At 42.5% G+C, this 13,239-nt stretch overlaps 1 protein-coding gene across 2 annotated transcripts; it reads right to left on the bottom strand.

Annotated features, from left to right (window-relative positions):
* Nucleotides 1–4,395: 4,395 nt before the first annotated feature.
* On the bottom strand, nucleotides 4,396–12,836 carry npas4a (neuronal PAS domain protein 4a). Of its 2 annotated transcripts, none has more exons than XM_032554914.1 (8): nucleotides 11,623–12,836; nucleotides 11,159–11,319; nucleotides 10,967–11,069; nucleotides 9,672–9,972; nucleotides 9,466–9,575; nucleotides 9,206–9,341; nucleotides 6,777–8,458; nucleotides 4,396–6,677 (listed from the first exon to the last, which is right to left on the bottom strand). In XM_032554914.1, the coding sequence occupies exons 1-8, from the start codon at nucleotides 11,795–11,797 to the stop codon at nucleotides 6,649–6,651; spliced, it is 2,697 nt and encodes an 898-aa protein (XP_032410805.1). In that variant the 5' UTR covers nucleotides 11,798–12,836; the 3' UTR covers nucleotides 4,396–6,648. The 2 variants fall into 2 exon arrangements, with proteins under 2 accessions (XP_032410805.1, XP_032410804.1); XM_032554913.1 differs by having other exon boundaries at nucleotides 11,159–11,322; nucleotides 11,623–12,835.
* Between the last annotated feature and the right edge of the window lie 403 nt (nucleotides 12,837–13,239).

Genomic DNA, 13,239 nt, shown 5'->3' with positions numbered 1-13,239 from the left:
ATTTTCTATTGAAAAACATGTTAATTTTAAATATATTTAAGCTTAATGGCTTAAAATCCAAAGAAGGTAGTCTTGGGCTCTGAAAGCAGTGTTGACGATTTTAACATTTAAAGACATATTTTGTTAACTTGTGACTAAGAAGGAAAAATCTAAAAAAAATTAATTATATTTGCCCCAACAATCTTTGCTTCAAGTTTACTACAATTTTGATTATTGCTTTGCCTGTAAATTTGATTTAAAAGGAAAAATAGATCATTTAAACAATGAGTTCTTCAATGTTTTATTTTGCGGGTCTTAAAGGTACTGCGTGGGTGTTTTTGAGATTTTTGTTTTTATCTTTAAATACACATTGACACATTAATAAAACTAGACATAAAACAATTGTATTTCAGACAGAAATCTATTAATTATGTTAAAAGTTCAGCATTTCATGCCAAATTACAGTTTGTTCATTGCAGTGTCACTTTAAAATGAATTATTGTCGTGTTTTGAATGTTGATTCTATGTTGCATTGTGTTTCTGTGTTTGATATGATGTAAAGCACTTTGAAATGCCTTGCTGCTGAAATGTGCTATACAAATAAAATTTGATTGATTGATAAAATTCAAATTTATGCTCAGGATAAAAACGTGAAATAAAGAATTTAGATAAGTATATATAGAACCTCAAATGACCAAAGCAAAGTTCTTCACAGATAGCATCACAGATAGAAATTGGTGTTAAATAACAAAAGAAATAAGGCAAGATTTGGCAATAAAATAACAAAAATAATAGTCGAGTAACAAACCAAGATTATCGATTCCAGTTTCATTGCAATTACCATTTCCTAATACTGAGGTCAATAAAGTACAACAACTTTGAGGGTTTTCGTAGAACCATTTTCTGGGATGGCAATAAAATAACTTTTTTTTACCCTCCAGCGTTGTGCGCATGCGCGAAATATCCCGGATGTAAACAGTATCATGTACTTGGTGCTGTTGAAGGCTGCTGGTAGCACGAACGACCGTTAAGATGTACGGAATGATATCACATTTAAAGTTGCCGTTTGTAAGTTTTCTAAAAAAAATAAATAAATAAACGTATTTATTTATTTGAAACTGTCACTATGTTGTGACTGTATGAGATAGATAATCTTTAAAAAAAAAAAATCGATCTCCTCTGGCTTCTCCCAGTGCTAACCAGAAACAACCAATCAGAGCCAGGTGGCGGGTCATGTCGCTGCCAATCACAATTTCTTGTGGCGCTGCTCCTCCTCCCTCCCAAACACCCGGCTCTCACCTCTTTGCCACGCCTCAGTTTGCATAGCCTGTTGTGAATGCTAAAGCTAGTTAGCATAGCCACCGATGACGCGGATTAACGGTTTTCCTGTAACGGTAAGTTGTTTCTCTATTAGCACATTTAGGTATTTTAAGTTAATTTTAGACGATGTTTTCAACATTGAGCAACTAAAACTGTACATTTATTTTATCATATTCTAAAACATGAGCTATTTTTAGTTTATAGTCGATATTTTAAGCTGTAAACATAATGGTTGTAAGAGTGTGGCCTTTCAGCTTACACTGTTTTTATTTATTTTATTTTATTTTTTTGCATACTTCCCCAGCTTGTACAGTGAAACTACTTTATAATATAGTATAGTGAGAGGAAAACATCCCCACTTTAAATTTATTGTTTTCCAGTGATTGAATTAGTAGGTAAATAATTGCATAGAATAGTGTTCTAACAAATTAGATGTACAAAAACAAGTTCAGTCACTTGTTTATTGTTATTATTATTATTATTATTATTATTAATTGTTGACATTAGACCTAGAGTAATCAACTTTAAAATTGTTTTCTTTAGTCAGACAGCCAGTCACAGAGTAGAGGCTTTTCTTCTTATCACCATCAGAAGAAGACAATATTCCTAACAGTACAGAAAGAAAACCATAAACTGTATTATGTTTGCCAATCATAAGTCGAATGAATCTTATTCATTCATCAACATCAGTACTATTTTTGTAATTTGATTGAAGGATTACTAAACATGAGCCAGGTGTTGATAACTTTCTTTGTACTGATTTTTGTGTTTTTCTGTTTTGTAGCAGCAATTCGTCCCTGGTCAAATTTATATATTAGTAAAGAGCAAATCTATGTTTGCATTTAAAGTGTCAATTACACACACACACAAAAACACTTGCAGCATTTAAAAAGATGAACTACTGTGCCTTACAAAAGCTTTTAAAAGTAAATATTTCTCAGAATACTATAAATGCAGAGCGTTGCTGTTTTTGTCTAATATTATCACATATAAACTTTGTACAGTTATCAGAAGTAGAAAAATTAAACTTAAGATGTGGAAATAGGAGCCATGATTCTGAAAGATATGCAGAAGTTGAGCCAGTTTCTTTAAAGTAACTGGATTATTTTAATTAAACCAGAATTAAAGATGAATAATTATTATATAAATACATCTGGTTATTATTGTTCAGTGATTTAGAGGTGACAGTTGTCAAGATCCAACCCTTCACCCTCTGAAATGTTGGAGTCGTCATTGCTTCCTGAACAATGTGGCTCAATAAACATGGCTGCAGTCCTTCATCAGATCCATTTTCCTCTCCTTCATCACTCCATCTGGCTTCTTCTAAAACTGCAGAGAAATCGCTCACAACTTCTGTGTACTCAGCTTTTGTGGTTTATGGTTTGATTTACCCTGGTTACGTCACAAGATGGCGGCGGCGTTTCACCCAGTTACTAAAACAGCCACAATCTGCATCTATAGCAAGAGAAATACATGTCATTAAAAGCTTTTGTGTTCACAAAATGTAAGGAGAGCGGTTTGTCTTTCAAATCATTGAAGTGTTTTTATTGTTTCAGGGACACTTTAATTAATTCAGTTGCTTTATCTTGACTAAAAGCAGAGAAGGATAGAGTACACAGAAACTGGGCACTACTTCAACATATTTATACTCAAGTAAAATGAAAAGTAGTGATCCAAGAAATTACTCCAGAGTAAAAAAGTATTTGGTAAAAAGTCTACCGATCGAATTATCAATCAATTAATATTTAAAACTTACATCATCAGACAGACTAAAATATAAAGTTAAGTGGAATTTTTTTTATTTTAAGGACAAAAATTACAATAAATAATTTAAATGGGTAACAGAAAATAACAAAATCAGACAAAAGAATCAGTTTCAATAAAAAATATATATTTTTTAAACTTACTAAACCATAACAAAAACTGCAGGTCTGTGTCTGGTGAATTATTGGTTAAAACAATAATTGTTTTTCATTCAATGGGTAGAAAATCCAGAAATTTTACTCAAATAATCGTAGAGATACAAGTAAAAGTAAAAAGTACAGCTTAGTAAAAATACTCCTATAAGTACATGTTTTCAATAAATGTAACTAATTACTACCCAACTGGTTGAAACTGTAAACCTTCATGTCTTTTTTAATTATTGAGTCTTCCTTGGTCCTTCCTAGTCGGGGTAGGATTGGATAGGATTGGATTTGCTGAAGCTGCAGTGAGGTTTGAACCCTTCCTGTCCCTTTGGCCTCCTCCTAACCTTTTTTTTATATTCTTATACAACACAGTGATTCAGTGGACTCCTTGAAGGTGCAGTGCTTGAGTTTTCCAGAAGATAGCAGCAGTCAGCTGTGTGCAGTGATCTCACCTCCATCAAGCGCCACTGCGGCAGGTAGCGCTGGAACAAAATGTTCACTTGCAGAAAAAAAAAAATGCAACGCCTAAGGCTTTGCTTCATTAGACATGTTGAGTTTTGAGTTCATATTTGCCTCAAGTTCAATTTGTGGAGCAAATCTTATGGGGGGAATGCATATTTGGTTTATTTTATGTTATGTCTCTTCATCTTTTGTGGCATTGGGGGATCAGGTTGTTCCGTTTCCATTTTTACTCCTTTTTCTTCCTACTGTACCTCTAATTTTAGCCTCTTTCTTTGCCAGCCCTCCCCTCTCTGATGCCTCTGAATAGAGGCTGAGAATAGACGCAAGGCTGTTTCCAGTCAGAGCAGGAATGCCTATATATGGAGCTCCACGCCACGCAGGTACATCAGCAAATATGGGCGACTCTGATTTGTAAAGAGGGGTGATGGTAGGAGGAAGGAGGGGGGACGTCGTCTTCCTACTATTACGTGTGTGTGTGTGTGTGTGTGGGTGCGTGTGTGTGTGTGTGTGGCCCCCCTGAAAAGAAGCCTCAATGCCAAACGTGTGCGTCAGTCTGAGTCAGATAGTGTCTCATTCTGTCTCGTCATACGTGTGCGTCAGAGCTGTTGCTGAGCGAAACTCGCTCCGGGGGAAGAAACGCGGGAGAGTGAAGGGGAGGGAGGAAAAGATGATGATGGTGGTGATGATGATGAGGGAGGAACAGAGAGCTCGACTCTGACGACACAAATGCATCAGCAGCATTAAGTGCACTTTAATATAAATGCATTTGTATGACAACCAAATACACTTATAAGCATCACAATAGAACACTGGTTCACAATGTCCATTCTGCAGTAAATAATAGGAATAATAATAATAAGATGTTCAGAATATATTCCATCTTATGCGATAAAAATCTCTCTCTTCTGTATGTACAGACCAGTAGCTGTTTCATACAAATGTACAAATGTGTACAACCTTTCAGAAAAGAACATATGCCTACATCCTGAGATGTAACGCATATGAAATAGCTTTTTTTTCTTCAAATATCACACATACAGAAGTATAATTTTTACACATGTATATTAACTTAGCCTTGAATAGCTAGAACGTAGGAATCAATCCTTTACTTGACCGTAGACAACTCTACGTGAGCATGTCGACACCATGGGAATTGTACCATTCTCAACCCGTGTCGTTTGGTAACTGAATAGAAATAGCACCCGTCCCCCCCAGTTTTCATTTTTTTAAAACAAAACCTTTTTGTATTCTAAACCCCTCTCAAAAAAGAAGAATCGCTCGTTCAACATAGTCAATTCGTATGGAGTGCCGTTTGTTAAGTCACACTGTAAAACATTAACAGCGATGATTTTGTTTATTTACCTGGTAACAAAGAAAAAAAAATGAGAATGTTAAATTTTCAAAGTCAAATTTTGAACATATTATTCCTACATTTATAAATCTGAGAGTTCCAAACTAAATATTTAATTCACAAGTCTAAAATCTAAACATTTAGTTTTTAACTAAATGTATTAGTCTGAGTTAAATGTTTAGTTTTCAAAATTTAATATTTAGCTCCAAACTCTGACATTTATAAATATATGGAATAATATTGTGAAAAAATAACTTTGAAAAATGAACATTCACATGTTTTTTTCTCTCCTTCTGGGTAAAGAAACCAAATGTCCGCTGTTAGTTTTTCACTGCGTAAAGTTACAGACGGTATCCCATAAATTTGTGCCTCGCTGCACCGCGCTCCAGTGGAGCCACGATGCCGACCGTCCACTCGTTCGGAGTGGATGAAGAGTTCAGAGTCTAGGGGCCGTTTCAGGCACACAGGAGCCGCTATAAGCTGCCAGCATTGCAAATATTGATGCTGCAAGAATATCCAGCCGACTGCCCCACAGCCAAAAGCAGGGAAAGAAGAAGAGGAAGAGGAGGAGGACCCGATGAGTCCACATTCAGAGTCTTAATGTACAGTACAGAGTAGCAGAGGGTTTGTGGCATGATCAGAGTCCAGTTCTTCATGTTTTCTTTTTGTTTGCAAATCACATCGATACACAAGATTTCAGATGGAGCGATAACCATGAGATGTTAAAGGTTTAAAAGTCGCAAACTCAAAGCTCAAAGTATCCCGGTTTCAATTCCATTTCTATGTTTTTGGAAGGCGTTTAAACCAGAACCCGTCTGGTTCTGGGAACTAAATCAGAAGATTTAAGACAAGAAATCTTGTTTCTCTCTCTCTCTCCCTCTACTGATTGTTTTCGCACTTAGGTTGTAAACGATTGTAAACATTTGACTTCCTGTAACGTTTGAGGTTTGGGTTTGCGTTGCTGCATGTCAGGCAAAAAAGTGCTATGATTCATCCCACTACTGAAATAGCAAGAAATGCATCATTTGTTTTTGTTCACAACAGATATTTCACTACGAGTGAATACACATACGTATCTGGAGTTTGATCGTCTCTGAAGCTCTGGAGAGTAGAGGTGCACCGATAAATTGATCTGCCGATAAGTCTGACCCGATTTTCTTAAATTTGGGATCTGATCAACTAAAAATCAACCACTGTCCACCCAGCAGGACATGTCTGCAGACTTTATTTAGCAACATTTCAGGCAGTAAAAATCGTTACCGGACAAAATCGGGATCGGCAGGTCAGGCTTTTTTAAAGATCGGTAACCTGAAAACTGCAGACGGTGCACCTCTAGCTGAGTGGTCACCAAATGGAGCCAGAACCCAGGCAGTTCTGGGTCCATTCGGTCATCATGTGAATCTGGCACCAGTTTTTTTTTTTTTTTTTTGCAGTATTACACAGAAGAAATGACTGAACAAAAATATATAGCCAATCTTTGTTCTTAGCAGACATGTAGGAGATGAAGTCCTTAAGTTGTATATACATTATGTATATTTATACACTTAATTGTTTTTTACTTTTCAGTAAAAGGGTCTCCACAAAATATGACAATATGCCATACTTAATGAAGTAAGTCACAGACTTATTTTAGAACGGAGGAACACTTCCACTCCCATCTGAAAGACAAAAACAGACAGTAGAAGAAGAAAATTAGTGACTGGAGTTTTTCACATATTAAAAAGAAAAAGGTGAGATAAAACGCAGGAAACGCTCACCTTTGTGGAAGCACTGTGGCGATGGATGACATTGGAGTTGATACAACTCAGGTTGTTGCCCTAAGCCAGGGGCGATCGAGGCACCTGCCCCAAACATGGGTTCCAGGACGGCCAGTTCCTCCAGGAGGGACTGAGTGCAAGACACGGCGGGCGTGGGCGAGGCGACGGGCATGGCGGCGGCGGGGCTCGGGGAGGCGGTGAGGATGAGGGGAGGGGAAGCAGGGATGGAGGAGCAAGACGACACGGGCGACGACGCCACCTCCACCTCCATCTCCATTGCTTCCTCCGCCAGCCCTTCCCCGTCCTTCGTCGCCACGCTCGCCCCACGTCTGGCCACGGAGTTACATTGCGCCGATTGGACGCTACAGATGTGGCCCGCTCCCTCAAACTGGGAGGGTTGGTGCCAACACACTGGGGTGTGTGGGGAGGTGGGGCTGGAGGGGGCAGAGAGGTTGGGAGCGAAGTCGTCTTGCAGGATCGTTTCTAGGATGTTCTCTTCAAACAGAGAGTCATCGTCGTCGAGGAAGATGGGGATGTCCAGACCTCTCCATGTTTTTACGGGATAAAACTCCCTCAGCATGTGGACTGGATCCGCCGCTTCGATAGCCGGGGACAGGAAGGGCGATGGAGGCGAGGAGGAGGGGGACAGTTTGGACAAAAGAGGATCCAGGTAGAAACCCTCAGCCAGGGAGCTGATGTGTTGAGCCAGGAGGGAAATCTCCGCCCGTTCCTTCTCCCGCTCCAAGGAGAAGAAGGTGAGGCAGGGCTGTTTGCCGGGAGACGCCTCAGGGGTCAGCAGGCCTTCAGGGGGACACTGGAGGGGCCCGAGCGGCACGTCGACGTAAAGCGGCCCGCGGACCTCTGGCAGAGTCATCACTGTGCAATCTCCGTCTCCTGGACTGTCGGGCGTGGGGGGCAGCTTCTCGTACAGGGCGCCGCTGCACGTCTCAACGGGGAACAGCAGGTCGGTGGAAAGGGCGGGCAAAGCCAGGGGCAGCTTGGTGGAGAGGGTGGTGGGCGGAGCGGGGCTGGGGTTCGTAGTGGGCGGGGCTGTGGAAGAGGCGGAGGGCGCCAGCGAGGTGGAGGAGGTGGCGGTCGTAGCAGAGGGAGGAGGCGTTGTGGTGCCAGTGGGGTCGAAGCTGAAGAGCGGCTCATTGAACTGGAAGCTGGTTCCTCCGACCTGCGGCGTGTACGGCGGGGTGCACACGAACTCTTTGGTCTGCTGAGCCTGAGAGGTGGGCAGCGGCAGCGGCGGGTCGAGCTGGAAGGACGGAGGCAGGAGAATGTTCTGGGTTAAAAAGTCCAAATCTGCTACTGTCTCCACCGTGACGGGAGTCGGCGAAGACGCGGCGGAGAGGGTTTCTGTCGGCGGCGGCTGGAAGAAGCTGTCCTCCTCCAGAGAGGAGATGCTGGAGCGAGGGTCTCCCTCCAGCTGCATGGGCTCGGCGATGGAGCTGCCCGGCTCGTCCGAGGAGCCGACGCTGCAGCCGGTCGTGCTGAAGTCAAAGGACTGGGCGGACAGACCGCTGCTACCGGGCGTGAACACCTGGTCTGGGCTGGACAGGGTCTCTGGAGACTGCAGGCTCAGGCCCTCCGGCTGAGACGGGCCGGCGCTCAGAACCAGGGTCAACTGGGTCTGCTCGGAGCTGAGCTGCTGGCGCACCGACCAGGCTTCAGAGTCACTGAAAAACAGAGAGGAAACAGAGAAACCTGGAGTCAGTTTCAGAGTTCATTCTTGTTTCCTTTAGATTTACTTTTTTTTTTTCTTTTTTTTTTTTTCCAACTGGATTCCCAAAATCCAGTATTTTTGTATTTTATTTTATTCTGGAGTAACCTCATAACATTGGAACCTCAAAACACTGTCCTGAGCCGTATGCAACGAAATTTCGTTCTGTATACACCCTGTGCATGCAAAATGATAATAAAGTCAGTCTAAGTCAAAGTCTAAAAAATTTGATTCATATATAGGAATTTTATTCCTATAAGAAATTCCACGATCGGTTTTGGATAAAAGAAATAATTTATCCTAATTATTTATTTTCATTTGGATAAAAAGAAACCACCATGAGTATTTAAAACAAAAACATGTGAAAATAAGTTTCTGCAATTTTGATGCCAAAGGCAAAACGCCTCGGTATTTTTTTTACTAAAACTTCTGTAAGTTTGCTTTAGTTTACTTCAGCTGCATTGGTCTCTGCACAGATAATGTGGAGCCAAACTGTGGAGCCTTACTCATGACTTTTCTAAATGATTTACATTCTCCATAATGCAAAAAGAATTTCTGACGAGGAACAAAAAAAAAATCCAAATTATTTTATGTTCCATCCCCATTTTCTCTGAAACTATAGCAGCTTTATGGTGGTCATAGTAAAAATGAATTGGAGTTGGTTTTGCTGTTTTAAACCCTTCAGAAAGTGGAGCGTTCTCACCTGATGATGTAGTTGTTGCTGCTGATGGGAATGTCTCCGTGCTGCAGCTGAAGCACCATGTAGAGCCAAACCCAGGACAGATCGTGAGCCTGAACACGAACCACCATCTCAGCTCTGCCCTCTCCACCTTCCCTCACTGTGAACAAGAGTTGAGAACATGTTATGGTCGGTGTGTAATCACATTAATCATCCTTGTGTGAATGTGCCAGTGGGCACAGTGTGGGCATGGACGGCTTAATTTGAGCAAACGGAGCGCTTACACAGGCTGCGGTGCTGAGCAGAGGCGTGTGACAGATCCTGTGGGTGGAGGAGGCCGTACCAGGAGCGGGAGCGTAAAGCTGTCACATCGTAGCCCAGATACACAGTCATGCTGCAGGGCAGAGTGGGAGGAGATGGGATTTTTCACGTCTTTATCCAATAAGCAGAATAAACTCACAATTTCTAGAGGAACGAAGGGCAAACTCACCTGTCCTGTGCCGCCTGGAGCCTCATGTCTCGGCCGTGCTGGGAGTGGAAACACGCCAGAAACAGGTTGGTCTCGGCCAGCGGGGGGGCAGAGGTCGTGTCCCTGTCTGGCCCTGACCCAGAGCGAGTGGGCTGTGGCTCCAGCGGGGTGCAGAAACACACCCACACCGGGTTGGAGGTCCAATAGGAGCTGGCGGTGGAGGGTGGAGCGAGGCAGCGAGCGCGGATCAGAACTGGCTTATTTCCGGCACTCTGCCTCCGCACCGACTTGGAGGTGTTGAAACGGCAGCGAAAGAGACGGTCTGTGGGGGAAAGAGGGGAGGAGAGTCATTAAAAAATAACATTTTAAATGTAGCAGTTAGTTATGGAGTACCACAGGGGTGTGCACTTGGGTCACTGCTTTTTATAACATATACAGGAAGTAGCATCTTTATTTCACCACCTTCCCGAGCGACTCAGTGGGTGGAGAAGTCAACTTGTAATTGGAAGGTTGTAAGTTCAATTCCAGCAAGGCACCAAGTTGTCTAACAATCTGTGCATTGCTGTAGAAATGTTTGTGAGCGTGGCTCTAATGTAAAGTGCTTTAAGTGGTCAAAATGGCAGGAAAAGAACTTTGTAACTCCAGCCCATTTACTGTTTCTTAAAATTAAAAAGTAATTTTGGCAACAAAAAAAAAAAAATCATCTATAAAGAACCGATTATGTGGTAAAATGCATTTAAATGATTTTTTTTTATGTTTGCTTGCTAATTCAGCTGTAAAATTTGAAGTACCTTGTGCTTTTCTTTGATATCTGAACTCTTATTTTGATAGGAAGTAAAATATGGAAATGCCAAACGTTAAATCTGCTGGTCTTAAATCTAATTTTAAGCTCCTGGCTGACATCAAGCACAAAATATGTCAGTTTGTTACATTTAAAATATTAGCGAATGTAAAGTAAAAAGTTTACGACTGTTTCATTGTGAGGAGTGCACCTCTGGTTGCCATGCCAACAGCTGGTTGCCATATGTGTTGAGCTTTAAAAAGAGATAGTTTCTACATCAAGAAGCTGGTTTTTAGATGTGGTTGAATATGTTTATGATCTAAAGTCAGTCTTAAGTGAAACTTTTGTATAAAAAATATCACCGCCTCTTTATTTCCAAAAGATGTTTGAGGCAAAAAAAAAGAAAAATACTTTTAGGAAGGTGACAATGTAAGTTTTGGGGTTTTTGCTAGAGTTTAGTATGTGATTCTCAGTTTTCATTGTGTAATAAATGAACAGTAGCTGCTAACTGTAGGAAAAGAACACGGTGTCTTACCCATCTCAAGTGATGTAGAAGCAGACAGGTTGGTCCTCATGATGAAGTGATCTGCAGTGTCGATTATATCATAAACGCTGTCACCTTGTGCCACAAGATCCACCTGAAACAACAACAAAAACAGATACCTGGTGATAAACCCACCTGAATCAACCTTCCTGTTGAGGAATGCAGCAGCGGCGTGTGTCTCACCATGGAGTGTCCGAGGTGCTCGGAGACGCTGTCAGACAGGTAGAGCAGCTTCCCTTCTCCGGTAAGCAGCATCAGGAAGCCCGGCATCGCCTGCATCAGCTCCGACAGCTCGTGAAAAGACAGAAACGCAGCCCTCTCCTGGTCGCTACCAGCAGATCCAGCTTCTGGGAAGAAAGGAACCAAACAGCTGTTGAGAAAGAAGCGAGGCTTGGACGTATGCCGCAGTAGAGGCATGTAGTTCAGCACCGCGGACAGCGAGGAAACACGAACATTTCAGCACCGCGGACAGCGACAGCCTCAGTTTCTCACTTTTATCAGCGACACAAACTGTTAATAACATCTAGAAGGACTATAGATTCACATTTTAGCCTAAAATCAGATTTTCATCACACTTCAGCTCGAACACTTGTTGATCCCCGCACTCTGCGGGAGATTGATCAACAGGTTGCCGTCTCAGTTCCTACCTTGTGTGAAGAAGACGGACTTCCTGGTGTACATGCAGGCCAGGGACATGATGTGCAGATACGAGAGCCGCGCTTTATCTGCATCAGAGATGGGCAACAGGTCCTTCAGGTTCCGGATCTCCGCGTTGATCTGGTCTCGTCGCGCCTTGGACGCCCCTTTGGTTGAGCGGTACATCGTGGTCTGTTGCTGCTGCGGCGAGCCGTCAGCGTCCCTCCGGGTGAAAAGTTGTAAAGCGGAGCGCTGTTAGAAGATCTGCTGAAGTTTCCCGTCGGAGGCAGGTTTGTAGAAGTGAGGGGAAGAAAAAGAAGATGTGCTATTGGACTTTCATCTCAGCTGTTTCTTTTTCTCCAGAGCAAGGTTTTTTTGGGGGGGGGTAAAAACCTTCTCCCTTCGTCCCTCCTTTCGGAGTGCAGGTGAATCGGCGGCTGCAGGTCGCCGTCTCTTCTGGCTCAGATGTCCGGAACCCGTAAATCTGGTTGAGGGACTCTGCTCGCCGGTCTCTTATATAGCCTGGGACTCCACCGGAGCAGGGGGGCTCCCGACGCGCCAACACCGACGTAAAACGGAGGGAGGAGGAGGGATGAAGGGGGATAGATATGCCTGATATGAATGCGAGCCGCGCTGAGAGTCTCCCCCCTCCCTCCCTCCTGCCCTCTCCTCTCTGTGACTCTTCCTCGACGTCAGCTCTTCCCTTTACTCGGTCGTGACGTCGGCTTGAAATCGGGAGCTCCGGCGACGCAAAAAGCCCGATTTGGACAAAACCGAGTAGAGGGCGGAGCCATCGTAAAAACGTAACCGGAGTCACCGGGCTCCGGTGAATTGTGAAAGGAGGAGGAAGAAGAGGAGGAGGAGGAGAGGATCTGTGCTGAATACGAACGAGGTCTGTGTGTTTATATGTCTGGCACCTGCCTGTTTGCCCCGGACCCGCCAGTAAACACGGCAAGTTCTTGTTAGACCGCATTTACTGAGACTAAAGGAGATTATCTGCCACCAGAAGAGGCTTTATAAATATATATCACATCTGAAAATCTCCCTTTATCTGATTATTATCACTTTATCTTATGTGCAGATCAACATAAACACGTTTTTAATACATTCTAAGCAACAAAACATCCATTATTACAGTTAAATGTCGATTTCAAAGCGATTCATGATAAAACAATGCATGTTAGAATAAACTACACAATTAAACGACCACAGCAACAAAAGATAACATTTTTCAACCTTGACGTTCATTTCTGACTCAGGATTCTCATTATTGTCATCTTTATTTTTTCTGTTCAGAGTTACAGACAAGATTTAGAAAGTCTGAATGAAAAGTCTGCCAGTTTTTTAATGAATGGCGCTCATGAATTATTCCGCGTTTCTAAAAATAGATTTCACCAGTGACCGACATGAAGGAGCGCGCCGCGCGCCCCCGCGTCCCCTCCCGGCTCCCATCCCTCCGATTCATAAAGAGCTGCAGAGGAAACACGAGCCGCAGGATTTTTACCGCTCTGCTTACATTTTAAATGACGGATTGAAGGTTCAGCCTGGTTTAGTTTCCACGATTCAAACGAAATTCAAAATCTGATAGGTTATATTTAGTCTAATTACTCAGATTTTCTGATAAATTA

This window comes from Xiphophorus hellerii, chromosome 23 (genome assembly GCF_003331165.1).
Source record: "Xiphophorus hellerii strain 12219 chromosome 23, Xiphophorus_hellerii-4.1, whole genome shotgun sequence".
NCBI classification, from domain to species: Eukaryota; Metazoa; Chordata; class Actinopteri; order Cyprinodontiformes; family Poeciliidae; genus Xiphophorus; species Xiphophorus hellerii.
Note: the sequence above shows the minus strand (reverse complement) of the source record. Positions and strands in the feature narration are given on the sequence as shown.

Excerpts from the sequence above, each read along its gene's own strand:
- npas4a (XM_032554913.1), bottom strand. The coding sequence starts at position 11,797 with ATGTACCGCTCAACCAAAGGGGCGTCCAAGGCGCGACGAGACCAGATC. Across the intron at positions 9,576-9,671 it reads CTCCAGGCGGCACAGGACAG|CATGACTGTGTATCTGGGCT; the intron begins GTGAGTTTGCCC and ends TCTGCCCTGCAG. Across the intron at positions 8,459-9,205 it reads AGCAACAACTACATCATCAG|TGACTCTGAAGCCTGGTCGG; the intron begins GTGAGAACGCTC and ends TCTGTTTTTCAG.